The sequence below is a fragment of the Bufo gargarizans genome, chromosome 11 (genome assembly GCF_014858855.1).
Source record: "Bufo gargarizans isolate SCDJY-AF-19 chromosome 11, ASM1485885v1, whole genome shotgun sequence".
NCBI classification, from domain to species: Eukaryota; Metazoa; Chordata; class Amphibia; order Anura; family Bufonidae; genus Bufo; species Bufo gargarizans.
Window position 1 is genome coordinate 41,735,401 of NC_058090.1, and position 21,785 is coordinate 41,757,185.

Below are 21,785 nucleotides of genomic sequence, written 5' to 3' on the forward strand. Positions count from 1 at the left end.
CCGAACTTACCCTCCCACCTTAGATGCTGATGCTGACCCCTTTTCTCATTGAAGGAGTTTTGCTTTCCCAAGGCACTTATAGGGACTACATATGCGTTTACTGAACTATGCAATATCAGGAGGGTATAAAAGAGAACCTTTTTCAAGGAAGTGGCATTATTATTAACGAAAGAATAAGTGCAAATTCTGTTCTACCTACTCAAATAAGACCCCCCCCCCCCCCTTCCTCTGTAGTATAAAATGCTTGGATAAATGCCCACCACTTTTTATGGTAAGTTTTAGAAATCTTATTTTTACAAGTTTCTGTTTCCCATCTGTCTGCTAGAAGGCACGACTTGGCGCGGTCTAGTTTGGCACCGATGGATGCAACCAGTGCTTAAGTATACACCTCTTGGTGGCTAGTAGAATAACATGGGTCACCACCGGAACCTTTGGGTCGAAAAGGTGAAAGAGCGTTTCTTCCGGGGAACCTCTTAGGTTAGAATGTAGCTTGTCATTTAACATCTGCACTACCTGGTTCCACACCTCTCTCTCACCCTGTTACATTCCCAAATACAATGAAAGAGGTCTGCACTTTGGAGCATACATTTAGGGCATTTTGTCTGTCTTTGCTCAATGGATAAATTCTTGCTGGATTTAATGTCAAATCCATATATAGCTTTGTGAATAAATTTGAAATGCGTCTCTTGCCAAATTTCACTTGATACCACTTTTTGAACCCATCGCCATCCTCTCAGGATGTCTTCGGAGTGTAAATTCCCATTAAAGTTTTTCTGCCATCCCTTAAAGAGGGTGTTACTGTAATGGTGAGAAATAACTTTCATGATATTATCATTTACAGAACCAAGTGATATCTTTAAGTGTTTGGGCAGTATCATGTCATCAAAGCTGGTCGACGAGAATTCCAGAGTGAAGCTTCTCAATCTGGACTTCAAAAAACCTAGTAGTTGGTGGTATGCTAAATAATGGGAAGCGTCTAGGTTATATCTAACACGTAAGTCAGGGAATGAGTGGAACTAAGCATTTTGAGGGTCCCATAGTTCCTTCAGGCTGGGTTCACACCTGAGCGTTTTACAGCGCGTTCCTACGCGCTGTAAAACGCTCAACAGGCAAGAACCAATGATTCCCTATGGGAATGGTTCACACCTGAGCGTTTTACAGCGCGTACGATCACGCTGTAAAACGCCCCAAGAAGTACATGAGCTTCTTTGGGGCGTCTTGTCGCGCGTTCCCGTACATAGACTTTCGGGAACGCGCGACAATGGGCGTTCGCTTGTCTCTGTATGCGCGATTGCAAACGCCCGTACAGTCGCGCATACAGAGCGCCCCATCGCGAACGCTCAGGTGTGAACCCAGGGTGACTGTGCCCTTTATGCCCTGTCTGCGCCACTTTGGAAATTGTTTTGTTTGAGTCACCTGCTGTAAATTCAGGGTGTTTCCAAGGAGAGAGGTGTTTGGATACCAGAAAAGGCAATTGGAACAGTTTTCTAGCAATTTTCCATGACGCAACTGTATCTTTAAGCAATATGCTCTTCTTTAAGTGGGTAGGGATTGCTGAATAACTGGTGTGTAACAATGCATTTAAGCTCCATGGGCGAGACAGCTGTGTCTCCAAATTGAAGTTAGAGAAACGTGATGTCCCCTCAATCCAATCCACACCATGTCTCAAAAGGGTGGCTATATTATAGTGTCTGATGTCAGGAACACCCAACCCCCCCATCTCCTCTATTTAGTATTAGTGTTTTTAGTGCTACTCTGGATCTTTTTCCTGCTCATATACATTTTCTAAGGACTGACTGGAGCAAGTCTTTATGTTTTAGAAGCAATGGGATTGCCTGCATCTGGTATAATAAGCGTGGGAAACATATCATTTTTATTAAATGACATCTACCCATCATGGATAGCGGAAGCCGTTCCCACCTCTCCAAATCTGACAATAGATGTTTTATCAAATCAGGGTAATTGAGTTGGTATATAGACTCTGGAGTCTTGCCTATATTCATTCCCCGATATTTAATAGAGTGGCGAGCTATATTTACCGGGAGTGATTTCCAATTTGTGGTCTCACTCGACTTTGATGGGCATAACATTTCACACTTTGAAACCTTCACCTTGAAGCCCGAGAAGGAGCCAAACACATTGAGCAGTTCCAACAGGACTGATAGATCTCTCTGAGGGCGGGAAAGGAACACTATCAAGTCATCTGCGAATAAAGCATGTTTGACTTCTATATCGCCCACTGCGATGCCCCTCATATCCTTATTTATGGCTATAGCTCTTGATAGAGGTTCGATTGCCAGGTTGAACAGCAAAGGGGACAAAGGGCATCCCTGTCGGGTTCCCTTGTAAAGTGGAAACCTGGGGCAGAGAAAACCTGGTGTATGTACCTGAGCACTAGGGGAATCATATAAGGCCGACCAATATCTGCAAAATGGACCTACCAATCCCACTATGTCCAGTACACTGTTCAGCCGGTCCCAGGCCACATTATCAAACGCTTTTTTCTGCATCAATTGCAATGATGGCTGGGGACTGGCCAAAGGCAGGGCTCATTTTGATGCCGTCTAATACCGCCACCACCTTTCTGATGTTAGTCACTGCAGATCTATTTTGCGTGAATCTCGCTTGCGCAGGTAAAAGGAGCTCAGGCATCAATCTAGCCAATCTATTCGCTACATTATCCTAGTGTCTACATTTATGAGAGGGATTGGTCTATAGGAGGATGCCAACAAAGTATCTTTCCCTGGTTTGGGCAATACTTTTATATGTGCAGTACGCGCCGAATCTGCCATCTGCCGAAGAGACATGAAGTTATTGTGCAGGGAGGTCAAAATGGGAGTGATATCGCCCCTTAAAGTCTTATAGAACTCCCCCGTATAACCATCCGGTCCTGGGGCTTTATAAGGTTGTAAGGTGTTAATAACCTCTATTATTTCTTCTGCTGTGATCGGATTATTCAGTAAGGCTAGATCTAAAGGTCTGATCTTGGGCAAAGGTGTACAATTGAGTCAATCCCTGGCCGCCTCAGGGTTGCCTGAGTGGCTAGTGTATAGTGATTAATTGTTTATTTTAGAGGGTGACGTATGAGTTACTCTTTTATCATCTTTTAAGGCTAAAATAGGGGTGGATTGTATTGAGCCTCTTGCAAGGCGAGCTAGAAGTTTCCCTGCTTTGTTCCAGTTGGGCTTTGTATTGCGATTTAAAAGTAAGTTCTCTCTTATGTACCTATTGGTCATATGCCCCTTTCGCCTTCGCCCATGATTCTTTATTTCGAGGACTTGGGGAGGTCTGGAAAGCTGTAGAGCATGACTATACTTTAACAGAGTTCCTGACAATTGTTTTTTAACGTTTGCAACATAGGCTATGAGTTTTCCTCGTAATACCGCCTTTCCCGTCTCCCACAGCAGTTGTATGTCATTGGTTTGGCCATTGAAATCCATGTATTCCTCCCACCACTTCTTCACTTTACTCTGAAAATTGTCATCACGTGTTAGGGCTGATGGGAATCTCCAGATATTTTCAGTACCCCTAGAATTGTGTCCGATATGGTAAGTTGGACCGTGGCGTGATCTGAGATCACCAAGTCCTCTATGGAGACTGATTTGGTTCCAGACCGGAGGGTGTCCGCTAAAAGAAAATAATCTATTCTGGACCGGGAGTCGTGAGCATTAGAGTAATGGGTGTATTCCCTTCCCTCAGGGTGTAGAACTCTCCACATGTCACTGAGCGAATGAGCCTGACAAAAAAGAAAGAGAGAGTTAACTCCTTAGGCTGCATTTATATCCCCCGCCACCATTAGATTTTTGTTGGGGTCTCAGGATTCTATGTCCCAGATCAGTATAAAAGGAAGAGTTGGAATCATTTGGCCAATAAACATTGTATATGCTTATGTCATCAGAAGGGGAGTGAAGGCTGATCCCCAGAACCCTCCCCTCTCCATCCGAGGAACATGTCTGAAGCGTGTATGCAATAATGTCACCACTCCTGCTTTAGAGTTAGTGGAAGAGGAGCTGAAAGCTTTCCCGACCCACAGCTTCTGTAACCAGCCACACTCTGAATCAGTCCGGTGGGTTTCCTGTAGCAGAGCAGCATCTGCCTTTAGCCTCTTTAAATGCCGGAGTACCATCATCCTTTTCTGGGGGGACTTCAGTCCCTTCACATTCCAGGTTGTTATTTTCATATCCTAATATATATGTTATGTCCCTACCTATTTATGGTATTGTCAGCCATAGCATCAGATCTGAACCCTCCCTTATCCCTCCTACCCCCAAAAACTAGTATCCCCAACTTATAATACTCTTTTAACTACAGAAAACAAACCAAGAAAAAAATCTGAAAAAAACCTGATGGGGACCCTGGAAGGGTCTGGGTCCGTCATCACGTACGGCTGTTAAAGACTCCACTTATTTCCAACATGGTGGATTCATATCAGATCTAATAAAGAAAAGAAAAACAGCTCCCCCGGGTCTGCTCCCCTTAGTCATAAAACATAATGATAATAAGCTACCAAGCTCCTCTGCTTTACATTACTCTAGGTTCCAACTCCCCTCCTAGTGATAAAACTGCAAGAACACTTATAAAAAGATAAAACAAACTGTTCATGTACATGAACTTATTTTCAGAATAAGACACAGGATACATCATAAGTCCTTACGGTGGTTTTTGAAAGTATCGAGAGGATTGGCGGATGGATTGCCCCTTGGAATCTCCGGCGGTCCACCATGATGGATCTTCTTGCTGTTGTGATTCTGTTGTGTGCCCATTATCCTGCGGGAGAGCAGAACGTTGCGACTGTTGAATTTCTACGCAGAGGATCCGATACGCCTAAGTTTAGGCATTCCCGCGCTTCTTTTGTGGATGTGTAGGTTGACGCAGATCCATTCGCGTGAAAGACTTTTAGAAGCGCTGGATAAAGTAGTGCAAACTTGATATGTCTGTCATATAGTTCTGAGCATAAAATAGAGAATTCCCTTCTCCTCCTTTTGTACATCTGTTGAGTAGTCTCCAAAGATCAGAATTCTCTGGCCTTTGATCTCAAGCTGAGCGATTCTGTTTGAAAGCACGTAGGATCGATGATTTATCAGTAAAGTCCTGCTATTTTACAATTACTGGTCTAGGGCGTCTAGCCAGCACTTGGAGCCTTAAGAATAAGATTGTGCTCTTTACCAGACCTCAGATCTGGTCCCAGTCTGTGGGCTCTCTCCACTTTGCATCGGTTTGAAAGTCCCAGGGCCGCTGGTATCTCGCCTTCGCATATGCGCAAAAAATCATGATCAGGAATTGATTCCGGCAGGCCAATGATCCGCGGGTTGTTTCTACGAGATCTATTTTCAAGGTCTTCAACCTTGTCTTTTAATAGCTTATTTTCCCGTGATATTAATTCTAGGTGTGCTTTAATCTTATATACAATTGATGGCTGGCACTCTACTGAATATATTTTTCTTCGGTGCTCAATGACGGAGATTATCTCCGCAACGATATTATAAATTAATTCACGGCACTCAAGTTGATGCGAATCAAGTTGAAGGTTTTTATTTGAAATGCCACCAGTGGTTATCAGTTTATTTGGCCAATGTTTCGGTCCTCCCGGACCTTGTTCACGGCCTGTTAGTTATAATAACACTAAATAAATATATGACAAAACATCAAAATGAAACAATATTATTAAACAGAACCACATAGAGGCAAATATATAGGTATATACATATATACAATATTTCCGTCTGCATACAAATGTAAAGATACATATTCTGATCATGGGGTAGTCACCATAAGAATAGCTATAAAAATAGCAAAGCAGAAAAGCATTGGGGTTATCATGAAAAATGATCAAAAGGAGTCAAAAGATATCAGAGTCTATAGCCAGACTGTGACCACAGTACACAGGTAGAGAAACTACCAGATGTCCAATAGTAGACACCTGAAGAAAACTTTAGGAAACAATGCGTATAGAGGCCACAGTGGGGTGGACAAACAGAAAGCCAGTGAGTCTATTCATGTACCATCTTCCATGCCATGTGTCCATTGACTCAAATTCTGTTTAACTATGGAACATTTCAATGTTACAATATTAAAGAGTCCAGGCAATAGAGCATTATAGCACATATATAAAATCAAATATATTCAATGAAAATGTGTAATTCCCAATGTAGTGTACAGACCTCTGAGTAGTCCTGACCAAAGGAAAAGTGGCGTTGCGCTAAGTGAAATGCGCATGTCCGGTATATATGCAAACCCCTAACCTCGCGATGTTTCAGAGAGCATCAGGCATGCGCAGTTCTGGCAGCGGAGGTCCGATCATGTGATTTCGATAGTGTCACATAGGGGTGGGCGGTATAGGCGATATAAATTTGTGCCACGATATGGATTTTGTGCATATCGCCGGACTGCGATATGACCACGGAGCGGCAGTTCCGATCGGAGTCCCAGCAGTGTAATGCTGGTGCTCCGATCGGTTACCATGGCAGCCAGGACGCTACTGAAGTCCTGGCTGCCATGGTATGTCAGTGAGCAGCATTATACTCGCGTGCGCCGTGGCTGCCGGGCGCTCCTTCTTCTGTCTGTGCGGCGCATTGCTAATGCTTATAGTAGGGATCGACCGATTATCGGATTTACCGATATTATCGGCCGATATTCAGGATTTTGAACACTATCGGTATCGGCATCTATTTTGCCGATATTCCGATAGTGTATGGGGAACACAGATCGCGCTGCTGACAGCGCTCTCCGCGTTCCCTCAGCAGCAGCACAGGGGAGAAGGAAGCAGTGTCTCCTCCCCCTGTGCCGCTGCAGCCAATGAAAGTACAGGGGACAGGAGGAGGGGAGGAGCTATGGCCACTGCTCCACCAATGAAGATTAATCTATCATTCATTCATATACAGGAGGCGGGAGCTGCAGAATCACATAGCCGGCTCCCGGCCTCTATGACAAGTAGCTGCGATTTGCGGTAGTTAACTCCTCAGGTGCCGCAGATCGCAGCTACTTGTCATAGAGGCCGGGAGCCGGCTATGTGATCCTGCAGCTCCCGCCTCCTGTATATGAAATTAAGCTTCATTGGTGGCGCAGTGCGCCCCCCCAAGCCCCCCAGTATCAGACATTGGTGGCGCAGTGCGCCCCCCCTCCCCCCCAGTATTAAGCAGTGGTGGTGCATAGGGCCCCCCACCCCAGTCGCAGTGCGCCCCTCCACAGGATCCCCTCTCCCTTGCTCCTCCGATCGGAGCCCCAGCAGTGTAATGCTGGGGCTCCGATCGGTTACCATGGCAGCCAGGACGCTATTGAAGCCCTGGCTGCCATGATAAGCTCCATGCTGCTGTGTGCACAGAGCACAGAGCAGCAGGGACAGTGTGAGCTCCTATTCACCCTGATAGATCTCTATCAGGGTGAATGGGACAAGGGTTCTAGTCCCTTAGGGGGCTAAAAGTTAGTTAAAAAAAAAAAAAGTTACAAAAAAAATAAAAACACCAAAATATAAATGAAAAAGAAAAAGATTTAAAAAAAAAAAATACACATTAACAATAAACATTAATTTTCAGCAGATTTGTGGGAATTTTTATTTTTTTTTCAAAAATGAAAATTCCCAGAATATCGGTATAAATTATCGGCTATCGGCCTGAAAGTTCACAAATTATCGGTATCGGCCCTAAAAAATCAATATCGGTCGATCCCTAGCTTATAGCTCACGTGCGCCGTGGCCACCGGGTGCTCCTTCTTCTCATGCGCCGCACAGACAGAAGAAGGAGCTCCCACCCCTATGTGACACTATCGAAATCACATGATCAGACCTCCGCTGCCAGAACTGCGCATGCCTGATGCTCTCTGAAACATTGCGAGGTTACGGTTTTGCATATATACCGGACATGCGCATTTCACTTAGCGCAACGCCACTTTTCCGTTGGTCAGGACTACTCAGAGGTCTGTACACTACATTGGGAATTACACGTTTTCATTGAATATATTTGATTTTATATATGTGCTATAATGCTCTATTGCCTGGATTCTTTAATATTGTAACATTGAAATGTTCCATAGTTAAACAGAATTTGAGTCAATGGACACATGGCATGGAAGATGGTACATGAATAGACTCACTGGCTTTCTGTTTGTCCACCCCACTGTGGCCTCTATACGCATTGTTTCCTAAAGTTTTCTTCAGGTGTCTACTATTGGACATCTGGTAGTTTCTCTACCTGTGTACTGTGGTCACAGTCTGGCTATAGACTCTGATATCTTTTGACTCCTTTTGATCATTTTTCATGATAACCCCAATGCTTTTCTGCTTTGCTATTTTTATAGCTATTCTTATGGTGACTACCCCATGATCAGAATATGTATCTTTACATTTGTATGCAGACGGAAATATTGTATATATGTATATACCTATATATTTGCCTCTATGTGGTTCTGTTTAATAATATTGCTTCATTTTGAGGTTTTGTCATATATTTATTTAGCGTTATTATAATTAACAGGCCGTGAACAAGGTCCGGGAGGACCGAAACGTTGGCCAAATAAACTGATAACCACTGGTGGCATTTCAAATAAAAACCTTCAACTTTATTCGCATCAACTTGAGTGCCGTGCTTTAATCTTATGGCATGAGCCCTCCAGTACCTGGATTTTGTGTTCGGCTCCGTCAAGTCTGGCACCATGTTCTCCTACTGCGGCCTGGATGGATTGTAGTGACGCTCCTACTGTAGTCGCTAGAGACTCCTGGAGATCGGGTAGGATACTGTTTTCGACTTCAATCGCCAGCTGTTTGTAGTTTATTTGCGGGTCTTCTCCTAACGTGCTTGCCTCTGTGCTCGGTATCTCTGCTTGAGTATCTGAGATTAGATCTGTCGAAGGTAATAAGTCCTCCTCCGCCATGTCAATTTCCCGCGCTGCGGGCTTTGCCTGTTTGTTCTCGGCTTTAGGCTTGTTTTTGCTCCCCGTGGTAGAAAGATATCGGTCCTTAGGTGGCTGCTAACTTAGAGGTCACGGTATTCCCGGTGATTAGTCCGGTTTGCAGGGAAGGGTGAGTGTAAAGAGCTTCACCTCACGGAGCTACAACTACACGCGTCTCACCATGCTGGCGCCGGAACCGGAAGTACCAATAATTATACTGTTATCAGCTACTGATTCTGCAACGTTTTTTTTTCTGCCGCAGATTTTAGCCGTGTGAACATACCCTGAAAATGATAGGAGGTTTTCACTTAAAGGAGTGATCCTTAAAAAAGCGTTTAGCCAAAGAATGTATGATTGCTTGGGTCTTCACTGCTGGGACCCCAGTTGATGACTAGAATGGGGGTCCTGAGTCCTTGCTCCGGGTGAGTTAGAATTGTGCAGTGGTTATGTTTGTGTACTGCTGCTCCATTCATTCTTCATGGGACTGATGAAGATAGTTCTCTACTGGGCTATCTCCATCAGTCCCATAGACTTTCAGTGAAGCAGTAGACCATAAGCATGACCACCTCTCCATCCAAGCTCCTCCGGGAATGGCGGCTTAGGACACCCACTGTATTGATCATGGGGTTCCCAGCAGTGGATAGGTGATAAATGCTTTTGTAGATCTGCTTCTTTTATATTACCCATGCCTTTTGAATCAACTTCTGTCTTTAGCTCAAAAAAATTCACCCAAAACTTTGTGTGATCCCAGGCTTACTCATTTTAGGTTCGCTCTAGGAGAACTTGTATGCCTTCTTTTGAATTTGTTCTTTTTGGTTTGGGAAATACAGACCGGGTGAACTCTTTGTGTCATTTGGCTTTTCTCCAAAACTTGCATTCTCACGCCCCACACATTTCTTCTCTAGACTTTTTATCATTCATTTAGTTGCACGTAAAACCACTGTGTGGATAGGATCTCTTCCTTCAGACGACCGCATCGCTGCAACCTATTCTCATCCCAGGAGAGAAAATCAGTTCAGTTAGTTTGAACCTGTTAAAGGGGTTGTCTGGGTTCAGAGCTGAACCCAGACATACCCACATGTTCACCCACACAGGCCCTTGGCAGGGCAAGGGCTTCTTTGTTTATGTTTTTACACTGCTAGACGGTGGCTCCCGCCTAGCAGTGTATTTGGTGACGTCACCGGCTCTAATGGGCGGGCTTTATCTCTGCCCTAGCTGTTTTACAGGCGTTAAAGCCGGTCCATTAGTGCCGGTGATGTCACAGGGCTCACTGCTGGTTGGAAGGCTCTGCCTAGCGTTCCCCATGGAGAGCCGAGTATGTCACCGGATCTCCTAAAAATGCCTTTGCCCTGCCCTGTGCAAAGGAGAGCATCGGAAATGCTCCAATGCTCATATCACAGGGCCTGCCTGTGTGAAAATGTGGGTTTGTCCGGGTTCAGCTCTGAACCCAGATAACCCCATTTAATAATGAGTAAAATAGAAAAAAGTGTAAGTCAAACTCAAACATGCGCCGCCACCTCAGCATTTCCAGCCGGCCACTACTGGTGCTATGTCGTATATAGTAGGAGACAGCACACCATAGAATTCATATCATTGCTTTTTTATTAAATTCTTGTTTTTTAACACCAGTGGTAAAAAAAGTGCAATATACCGTATTCATCAGTGCAACGTTTCGAGCTCTTTGGTGGGAGCCCTTTATCAAGCTGCGGAGACGCTCAGCCGTGGTGCTTGTGGCATTTATGCCATAAATGTGCCGGATGAGGATATAGTTTTAATTCTGACTCTGTGCATGGAGTTGTGCACCAGAACAGAGGGCATCAGCCAATATAAAAATGAATTAAAGGGGTTTCCTCATCAACCACATTAACCCCTTCTTAAAAATAATAATGATCAGATGAGCCAATCTGACGAATTCCCTGTTGATCAGCCAGTATCCCTGAAGGAAGATGCAAGTGGCCAAACACATTGCAGGGAAAGTATTGTATTGTATGACTCTTTGCATGGCATTACACTGGGGAGGGGGGGTCCTGAGCAGGGAACCTACTTAGTGATTTATACAGTGGATACAGTGCCCCATTATCAGACGCCAGATAGTGCACTTATTCTCAAGCATTCAGGAACTCAAAGACACTCCTATGTAAATTAAAGGCTGCTAATGAAATAGCTTCACTAGCATCCACGGAAACGTACAGTCGCAGTCTTGTCTGTGCCATCAATTAAACTAGGAGTCAACATCACCTCCCAGTGCAGCAGATAGTTCAGGGCTAGGGAACAGCGTCAGCCTTCAACTTCTGATTTGAGACAACCTCTTAAATCGTTACATTTGAACTTCCTGCGGCCACCACTAGAGGGAGCTTTATCCATAATGATTAGCCTCCTAACTGGTTACAGAACAGAGTTCTTAATTTTCCATTATATGCCTGTATATTGCAATGCTTTCTTTGGTTACATAGGACTACAAAAGCCTTTACCACATTAACCTATTAAAGCTACTTTCACACCAACGTTTTTGCTGGATCCGTCATGGATCAGCAAAAACGCTTCTGTTACTGATAATACAACCATCTGCATCCATTCTGAACGGATTCGGTTGTATTAGGCTATTTTCACACTCGCGTTTTGTGTGAATCTGTCATGGACGGATCCGTTCAGATAATACAACCGTCTGCATCCGTTCAGAACGGATCCGTTTGTATTATCTTTAACATAGCCAAGACGGATCCGTTTTCTATTGTGCCAGATTGTGTCAGTGAAAACGGATCCGTCCCCAATCCCCATTGACTTACATTGTGTGCCAGGACGGATCCATTTGGCTCAGTTCTATCAGACTGACACCAAAACGCTGCAAGCGGAATGGTGACTAAACTGATGCATTCTGAGCGGATCCTTTTCTATTCAGAATGATTTAGAATTCAAACTGATCAGTTTTGGACCGCCTGTGAGAGCCCTGAACGGATCTCACAAACCGAAAGCCAAAACGCCAGTGTGAAAGTAGCCTTATCTTTAACATGGCCAAGACGGATCCGTCATGAACTCAGTTGAAAGTCAATGGGGGACAGATCAGTTTTCTATTGTGACTGAGAAAATGGATCCGTCCCCATTGACTTACAATGTGTGCCGTCTTGCTCCACACCACCCCGTGGACAGAAAAACGCTGCTTGCAGCATTATTCTGTCCGCGATGGGGACGCAACCAAACGGAACAGAATGCATCCTGGTGCAATGAATAGGGACAAAACTGAAGCGTTTTTCCCCTGCTATGACAGATCTCAATAGCGTAAAGGGAAAGCGCAAGTGTGAAAGTAGCCTTAGATATCAAAATGCAGCACCAAAGAGCAGGTAAAAAACATATTAACCAAGTTGTCTACTTTTAATAACCTATATTAAATCCAATTTCTCAAATAAAAATAATTACATTCTTCAGAGTTCTATTCTGGTAAGGAATGAGTTCTCATGTGAGCTTTTCTCGTTTCTGCAGTTATTGGACAGTACAGTGGATTTTGCCTCAACCTTCCACCAGCTTGTGGCAAAGTATGCCCCCACCTTATACACCAATGGCCTCCATTCTCAAGTGGACAATCAGGAGCAGTTATTTCAAGCAAGTATCCTAACGCTCATAGAGTGGCACCTGTTTGGAGAGGACCCTAAATCCTTTATGGAGAAATTGCGTGGGAGTGATGCACCTCCTCTATGCGGTAAGGTGTTTCGGAGTGGAGAGACCACATACTCTTGCAGGTAGGCTATTGCTTTTGGCTTTTATCATCTTAAAGGGGTTTTCAACTGATTAATGTGAGAAAAAAAAAAAAAAAAGAGTATCAGACATAGTCCATTGTAATGTCTTTTTAACAAAGCTAGAAGCAACCTTGTACACCGTGTATAATGTATTAGCACACACAAGTATGCTAATAAATTGTGTGAAATAAAGTAATAAAACAGTAATCCTATAATGGGATTACATTATTATTTTTTTTATCAATGATGTGATTAAAAAAAAGCTCCCTCAAAAAAATCACCATTATTAAGAGTCAAATATATTTTGTTGTGCACAAATTAAACAAAAATGTAAAAAGTAACTTTTGTCATGTATACAGTGTTTTATTATGGAAAAAAATAGGTCACTAAGGGGTTAAAATGCCAACTATACTGGAGACATAAATTCAAAATCTACAATAAAAAAGTGACTTTCGGAGTGTTTTTTTTTTCATGTGATTGTTAAAGGGGTTGTGCATACTGTATATATATTGAAGACCTGTCGTCAGGGTATGTCATCAATATTTGATCTGCGGGGCTCCTCATTATACTGCTCGTTGTCTCGGAAGAGCAGTCTCATTGCAAGCACTTGCTCCATTCATTTGACCGCAGCGAGTACTTGTAATTACACTACACCGCCGCTCCAGAGTACTGAACAGGAAGCAGCGCTCGCATGGAATGCCGCCTCCTTTAAGGAGTTAATCCCTGTTCACGTCATGTTTGTTTGGACCGTATGCCAGATGGATATGTATGTCCAGCAAAATAAAGCTTAGAGATGAATTTCATATTGGCATATGGGTTCAAGCATATGGCATATGATTGCATATAAAAGCTAATTATGAGATACAAAAGTTTGCTGAAACTATATATACACATCTTTTCATGAATCTGTTTGATAAGCCATACATAAAGTTACTACTTCTAGGTCAGCTATGTTTACACAGTATGTGCACACCAGGGCGGGTTTATCTCACCTGCAATGCAGACCCATTTATTTAACTTCCAATCATATGACAATAGAATGCATACGTTATGTTGTGTCATATTTATTCACTGTAAAAGTCTGCACACAGTAATGTGGTTACTAAGCTAAGGCTACTTTCACACTAGCGTTAAAGTTTTCCGGTATTAAGATCCGTCATAGGGGCTCAATACTGGAAAAAAACGCTTCAGTTTTGTCCCCATTCATTGTCAATGGGGACAAAACGGAACTGAACAGAACGGAGTGCTCCAAAATGCATTCCGTTTCGTCTAGTTGCGTTCCCATACCGGAGAGCGAACCGCAACATGTTGTATTTTGCTTTCCGTCCTTGGAAAAACGGATCCGTCATGACCCCCAAAGCAAGTCAATGGGGACAGATCAGTTTTCTCTGCCACAATAGAAAACAATGGCTATGTTAAAGATAATACAACCAGATCAGTTCATAACGGATGCAGATGGTTGTATTATCAGTAACGGAGGCGTTTTTGCTGAACCCCCAGGAAAGGTTAAAGGACCTTAATATGTATAGCGTGGAAGAAAGAAGAGACAGAGGGGATATGATAGAAACTTTTAAATACATAAAGGGAATCAACTCGGTAAAGGAGGAGAGCATATTTAAAAGAAGAAAAACTGCCACAAGAGGACACAGTTTTAAATTAGAGGGGCAAAGGTTTAAAAGTAATATAAGGAAGTATTACTTTACTGAGAGAGTAGTGGATGCATGGAATAGCCTTCCTGCAGAAGTGGTAGCGGCAAATACAGTGAAGGAGTTTAAGCATGCATGGGATAGGCATAAGGCCATCCTTCATATAAGATAGGGCCAGGGACTATTCATAGGATTCAGATATATTGGGCAGACTAGATGGGCCAAATGGTTCTTATCTGCCGACACATTCTATGTTTCTATGTTTAACCCTGCCGGATCCAGCAAAAAACGCTAGTGTGAAAGTAGCCCAAGGGGGTGAATATTAACATTAACAGGTGTTTTCTGGGATCAGAATGTATGTACCGTAATTTATTTTTTAACTATCAATGTCTCCATATATATTATGTCTCAATGCTTTCCTGACTGGCTGGTCCCTAAAACCTGCATGTAGACAATACAGCAGCGGGCTCCTATCTAGTGGCTCCACTGGTTTACATATGGCACAGCAGGCAGCACAGCTATGAGACACTACAGGTGAAACTCAAAAAAATTAGAATATCGTGCAAAAGTCCATTTATTTCAGTAATGCAACTTAAAAGGAATTGCATTAATGCAGCTTAAAATTAGAATTTTGTGAAAAGGTTCAATATTCTAGGTTCAAAGTGTCGCCCTCTAGTCAGCTAATTAATCTATATCCCCTGAGCAAAGGGGACCTGAGATTGTCACTTTGGGGTCTCATAAACTTTAAGCCATAATCATCCAAATGATAAATAAAGGCTTGAAATATCTTGTCTCGCATGTAATGAGTCTATCTCATATATCAGTTTCACCTTTTAAGTTGCACAATATTCTAATTTTTCGAGTTTCACCTGTATATACAGTAGATTAGTATGTTTGAAAAATGACTTGGGTACAATATTTCTTGATGATCCCTAAACAACTCACCATAATAAAATATCTGTTGTTATATCTGGTGTTATCCTTGGTCTTCTCTTGTATTTTATTGGTATATACAATTTGTATGTTACATGTTGTCTTTGTCTCTTTAGGGACTGTGCCATTGATCCAACCTGTGTTCTGTGCATGGACTGCTTTCAGAACAGTGTTCACAAAAATCACCGGTACAAGGTATGTAGTATGTCTCCCGTGTACGTCATAGATGTAAATGCTCTCTGTGAAGGAACACAACGTCACTCACTGAAAAACGATAACCCATCTCCTTACAGATGCACTCCTCAATGGGAGGGGGCTTCTGTGATTGTGGTGACACCGAAGCTTGGAAGTCTGGTCCATACTGCAAAATCCATGAGCCTGGTGCTTCAGATCAGGTGAGATATATTAATAACTGGATGCATCTATCTGCCTGTTTAAACATATCGTAATTCTTATAAGACTTTTTCGCTTTTGCTTAAAACCCCCTCTTATGGCGTCTGTTGCCAAGGAAAATATGCATCGATTTATTCTTGTAGTAAACAAAGCCCTCGGCTCATGTGCCAGTCCGCTGTTCAGATGTCCGGCACAGCAGGAGTTTCTTAGGCCCCGTGCTCACACCCGTAGTTTTGGTCCACAGCTGATCAGCACTTTTTGCTGACCAGATACAGACCCATTTTTTTCCTGTTGGACCAAAAATAAAATAGGGACAGCACAACGTGTTCTGTCTGCATTCATATTTCTGTTCCGCAGTCCTGCAAAAAAGATAGCACATGTCCTATTTCCGTTTTGCAGACAAGAATAGGCATTTTTAGCTTAGGGTGGCATGTACAGAATGGGAAAATGTGGGACGCACACAGCCGGTATCCATGTTTTTGCGGATCCCCAATTTGCGGACTGTGCATGAGACCTTATTCAGCTCTTGCACTAACCATATCAAACATGATTGAAACAAGCAGTCTGGGGCTTGTAGTTTTGATTAAGTTTTTGGGCAGCATCCAGATAAGTAACCAGATTTTATGGATGGTAGTATATAAGTTACAATATTAATTGGTTCCAGGACGACCATTGTATGTTGAAACCATTGTAATGAGTCCCAAAATGTCATTCAAGATGAGAGAAAATGAAGATTTAAGAAAATTAAGCAGAAACGTGTTGTCCGGGCTTTTACTATTGATGACCTATCCTCAGGATAGGTCACCGATATCAGATTGGCAGGGGTCCGACACCCGGAACCCCCGCCGATCAGCTGTATGAGGAGATGGCAGTGCGCCATTCCTGCTCGCTGCTGCTTTGCCATAGACATAGCGCCTATCCTGAGGATAGGTCATCAATATTAAAACAACCCCTTTAAGGCAGATAAAACAAGTCCTTACATATAACAGTCAGGAATAGCTGCTACTAATACAACTAATCCAGCTATTTTACCAGAGAAGTGGCCTTGATTGGTTGGATATGATTTTGAGACATTGTATGTTGACTCCATTTTCAACTTACGATGGGTCAGAAAAGACCATTGATTGTTGAAAATATTATATCCTGAGGCATCACTATATATAGGAGTAAGTGGCACGTGCCTGTCATTGGTTCCCCCGGAGAGATGTTTAGTCTTTCATTCTTGCGCTCTGTGTGTTAGCTCTGCCATAGTTGTCCCATCTGTACATTTATGACGTATCTACAGGATATGCTATAAATGTCCGATACCTCTGGTACTGATTCTATCTCTAGAGCAGGGCACGTCCCGCACCGCTGGGAATGTGATAATGTTAAAATTCTTGGACCCCCACAAATCTTGAGACTTAAAGGGGTTATCCAATGTCTCCAACAGCCCCCCCCATGTGCCGGGCCACTCACAGGTAATATACTTACCCTGCTCCCTGCGCCGCACCTGGTCTCCCTGTACACGGATGAAAACAGCAATGGCAGGCGTTGCTAGGGAGGCTTGTCCCTGTCTCCGCCTGCCATTGGCTGCTCCCCCGACACCGGATTTTTTCATCCGTGTACAGGTAGAAGCAGCAGCGGCGGTGCAGGGACCAGAAGCGGCACAGGGAGCGGGGTAAGTATATTACCTGTGAGGGACCTGACACATGGGGGGGCTGTTGGAGACTTTGGATAACCCCTTTAAGGGGCCTAAGTGCTATGCCCTCTTCACATTCTTCCCTGTTCAGTGACACTCCCAGGCCACCAACTGCTGGGATCTGCAGCAAAACATGATTCAAGTGAATGGAGTGCTCTGCAGTTCCCTGCCCAGCCCGGTAGCCATGAGCGCAACTGTAAAGGGAAAAATTCTGAAGGAGCCACATTACTGAGTAAGTGCTACAGCTCATTTATTCTGTACATTGCCACTAAAGGGAAAATGAAGCATTACAGAGTTTCAGTTGCAAACAATGGGCATGGAAATGTTTGGTCCTCCAGCACAAGACTCTGTGTGTAGCCACTCTTCCTTGTATCCAATAGATGAGTATTCTAAACTGAGGATTTCTTTCTAGTAAATTTCAGTAGTGGGAGACTAATTATATAGTGCTAATTATTTGAAATTGTCTGGACTATAATGTAAAATACCTTAACCCCTCAGTGATCACCCATACACCTTTTTATGGCGGTCACTAAGGACTCTTAAGCCTCATTCACACGTCAGTGTTCTGTACGTGTTCTCCATGCACACGTCCCCATTCATTTTCATGTGTGTATTCACACATCTGGGTTTTTAGTACGGATGCATGCTCTACTTTGTCTGTGTTCACGGATCCATCACGCCCATTATAGTGTATGGGCCCATGAAAACCACGGATGCAACACAGATAGCATTCGTGTTGCATCCTTGTTTCACGGATCATTAGGAAGAGATGCTTTGAAAATTATTTTTGAGCTGTGCTGTGTCAGTGAAACACAGACAGTAAAAAACGGACACACGGACCCAACACGGATCCTTTACGGACAGCTTCATGGTTGTATCACTGACCACCTCCTGCAGGATTTGAGCACGGAGATGTGAATGAGGCTTTAAGCTGGGCTGCCACCTTTTTATGGTGGCCAAGTCTAAGTGCTTCATGGTTCTCCCGTGCAACGGAAAGTCGGGCTTGGCTCTGGAGTGTGAGACGTGCTCATGGTGTAACAGCCCAGACCGGCAGGAGCACAGATCCCGGATATTTATCCTCTTATATGCCACGAGCAATTGTGCCTGCTGCATGTAAGTGGTTACAGAGGGAGTAGACTTCTGTCTCCCATCGGCACCCCGCAAATCAAATCACAGGGTGCCGATGCCGGTGATTTCAGGCCGGTGCCTAGTGTAGGCCCTAGGCCTGCCTCCAGCATTTCCAAAGCGTTTAAAAAGATGTATTAAATAATAAAAATTGCATGTGAAAAATACCAAAACACCTTTTTTTCAAATGAAAAAATGCTTTTCAATGGAAAAATTTAAAAATAAGCTCTCCTCCACATATTTGGTATTGCCATGTCTGTAACGACACATACGGTGAACACCGTGAAAAAAACACAAAAAAACAGAAGTGATCAAAAAGTGTAATGTACCCCCAAAATGATACCAATGAAAACTACAAGTTGTCCCTCAAAAATCAAGCCCTCACACAGCTTCGTAGAAAGAGAAATAAAAAAAAGTTATGGGTCATGAGATGCAGTGATGCAAAAACATTTTTCTATTTTTAACAAATGGTTTAACTTCTCCCATAGAAGTGACTGGTGAGCCAAGGCACAGGTGCGCTTGGCTATTTCTCACTCGTATCATTGGGGGACACAGAAGACCATGGGTATAGCTGTTGCCACTAGGAGGCGACACTAAGCAAAAAAGCGGTCACCTCTCCATTCAACTCTATGGGCTTGGCTACTTTTGGCACACCTTTAGAATGGAGAGTAGCCATACTTGCGCAGTGCGCCCTTATACATATACATATATATAATATTTATATTTTTATTGTAACTTGGGTTTCTCTTAACCTTTCAGGATACTGGATTTCGATTAACGGAAGAGCTTTTATCCCAGACTAGGAAAGTGTTTCCCGTTGTCATACAGTACATTGTGGACCTGCTTATCTGGGAGGAACAGAAGAGCCTGCCAGCCTGTCTGAATATGGGGTAATACATAGTGCTGTTATGTTCTGCTGTAGCTTTACTGTGATTTAGGCTGTAGTTTATAGTATCGTTGCATGCTATTACTATTATATGTTCTAGCGCTCATCTGCTGTTCCATAGCAATGCCTTACAAGTACTCTGAAACCATATGTGCTGTATCCAGGGATGTATACTTATGGCTTTCACAGTAATTTTCCAGCCTGGTTATTATTCACAGAGTAGAATTCACGCAGTTTGTATGTAGCAGACTTGGGGTGCGGGATAATATATGAGAACCAAAGAACAGTTAAATAGATATTTCCATCTTGAGATCCACAAATAGAATAAAGCAGTATGGCACTCGCCATAAAAATATCTTCTTTTATTTATTCCACACTGTGCAAAATCAGGACGAGAGGAAAGAAGCAGAAGAGCAAGTGGCCTACAGCGTTTTCGCGTCGACAGATGCTTTCTCAAGGCCTTTGTCCATCTGCATCTCTACCTCCTGGACAAGCACCTATCTGTAGATTGGGGCCCCCACCCTTTGTGGCCTGGATGTGGAAGCGGAACTATGAAAACAGCGGACTGTATGGTAATTATGGAAACAGTGTAGCACAGCCCCCTTGGCTCTTTTTGTAGTTCCGCCTACCACATTCAGGCCGGATGAGGTTGGAAAGGGGACCATCCTCAGATGAGAATACTCCTTTAAGTTTGCCCATGGCAAACAGTCTGGTCACTGCTTTCTATATACGTTTTATTTCATGTCTAGGAAGATATGCAACCGCCAGACATATCTGGTGCCACATAAAACCAAGGGGAATACAGGGTTGACAGGTACAAATACAACTCTTTGGATCCTAGTGTCCGGGGACTGCAGTTTTCCAGGCCCCATCTATACCATCTCTATTTACTCAATGGTCCTGACCAACTATGTTGCTCCTCCGCAGCCCAAGCAAATCAGACCGTTACTACTGTGTGCTATACAGCGATGAACACCACTCCAATGATCACTTTATCTACAGTCTGCAGAGATCCCTGGGCTGTGACATAAAGGAGGCCCAGGCAATTACCAATGCGGCTGAGAGAGAGGTCAGTGAATGTTTTCTTCTCCACCAATTATATAAGTTTATACATTAAAGGGCATCTGTCAGCAGATTTGTACCTATTACACTGGCTGACCTGTTACATGTGCGCTTGGCATGTGTGTTGGTCCCATGTTCATATGTGCCCGCATTGCTGAGAAAAATTATGTTTTCATATATGCAAATGAGCCACTAGGAGCAACGGGGGCGTTACCATTACACCTAGAGGCTCTGCTCTCTCTGCGTCTGCCGCGCCCTCTCCACTTTCATTAACAAAGCCAGGCATGATGGTGTTTACACTGCCTGTCCTGTCAATCAAAGTGCAGAGGACGTGGCAGTTGCAGAGAGAGCAGAGCCTCTTGGTGCAATGACAACGCCCCCATTGCTCCTAGAGGCTCATTTGCATATATTAAAACTTCATTTTTCTCATCAATGCAGACACACATATGAACATGGGACCAACACAGATGCCTTTAGCTGCCAAGCGCACATGTAACAGGTCAGCCAGTGTAATAGGTACAAATCTGCTGACAGATGCCCTGTAAAAGACATTCCTGGCTTATCCATAAAATATACACTCAACGTAGGGTCACGTTGGTCAGACCTCTGCTACATGCTAGAACAAAGTGGATGCTTTTCTTGGAGAGCACTGTTCTTCTTTGCCTCCTGTCATCTCTGATCACCTTTTTTCCAGGTGCCTAGTCAATAGCCATTCATGCAGCCTCCTGATGAGAGCTCGGCAGACCACTATGACGACTACCACTCACATGTTAGTGGCTTATCTTATGAATAGATCATAAATGTCTTTGTTGATCAGACAGCCCCTTTAATATGGGGGCTACAGCAGTCAGACCCCCACTGATTGGACAATGGCTGCATCATAGTGATATGCAACTGATCTCTTGGATGACACAACCTTTTAAATGCTATATCCAGTCTTACATACAGCTGCTTAGTTGTTCTTGGTTATAATGCCTGATAATCCTGCCAAAGTATAAGTGGTTTAATACCATTTAACCTCTTGAACTCCTGAAACAGGGCCGTACAACTATTAAAGAAGGCACTTTAGATGAATGTCAAGAAATTGCAGAAAAGCTCAAGGTAATCACTATTTATTAATACTTGTTTTAATTTAACAATTACATTACAATTTATTTTAATTTTTATGTTACAGATACACAGATGTAGCACAGATACATTTATCATATATATTACAGCTAAGTTTATTATTTCTGTGCTCAACTCCCTTCTTACTAACCTGCCAAATGTCAGGAGTAGTGCACAGTTGGGAGTGACTATGCTTGCAGGATCAGATGACACGAGGGCTATCCCATCCTATAAAGCAGGGATGGCCAACCTGAGGCTCTCCAGCTGTTGCAAAACTACAACTCCCAGCATTCCCACATTGCCTACAGCTATCGGCCTACAGAAGGGCATGGTGGGAG

The 21,785-nt window shown here is 43.4% G+C and overlaps 1 protein-coding gene across 2 annotated transcripts in view; it reads left to right on the forward strand.

Moving 5' to 3' along the window:
- UBR1 (ubiquitin protein ligase E3 component n-recognin 1) overlaps positions 1-21,785 on the forward strand; it is a 121,460-nt gene that overhangs the window by 19,238 nt on the left and 80,437 nt on the right. For both annotated transcript variants that reach the window (XM_044271645.1, XM_044271646.1), the window contains exons 2-7: positions 12,361-12,617; positions 15,310-15,388; positions 15,487-15,588; positions 19,152-19,282; positions 20,206-20,347; positions 21,379-21,441. In XM_044271645.1, the coding sequence (XP_044127580.1) occupies positions 12,361-12,617; positions 15,310-15,388; positions 15,487-15,588; positions 19,152-19,282; positions 20,206-20,347; positions 21,379-21,441 (774 nt within the window). The remainder of the gene's footprint in view (positions 1-12,360; positions 12,618-15,309; positions 15,389-15,486; positions 15,589-19,151; positions 19,283-20,205; positions 20,348-21,378; positions 21,442-21,785) is intronic.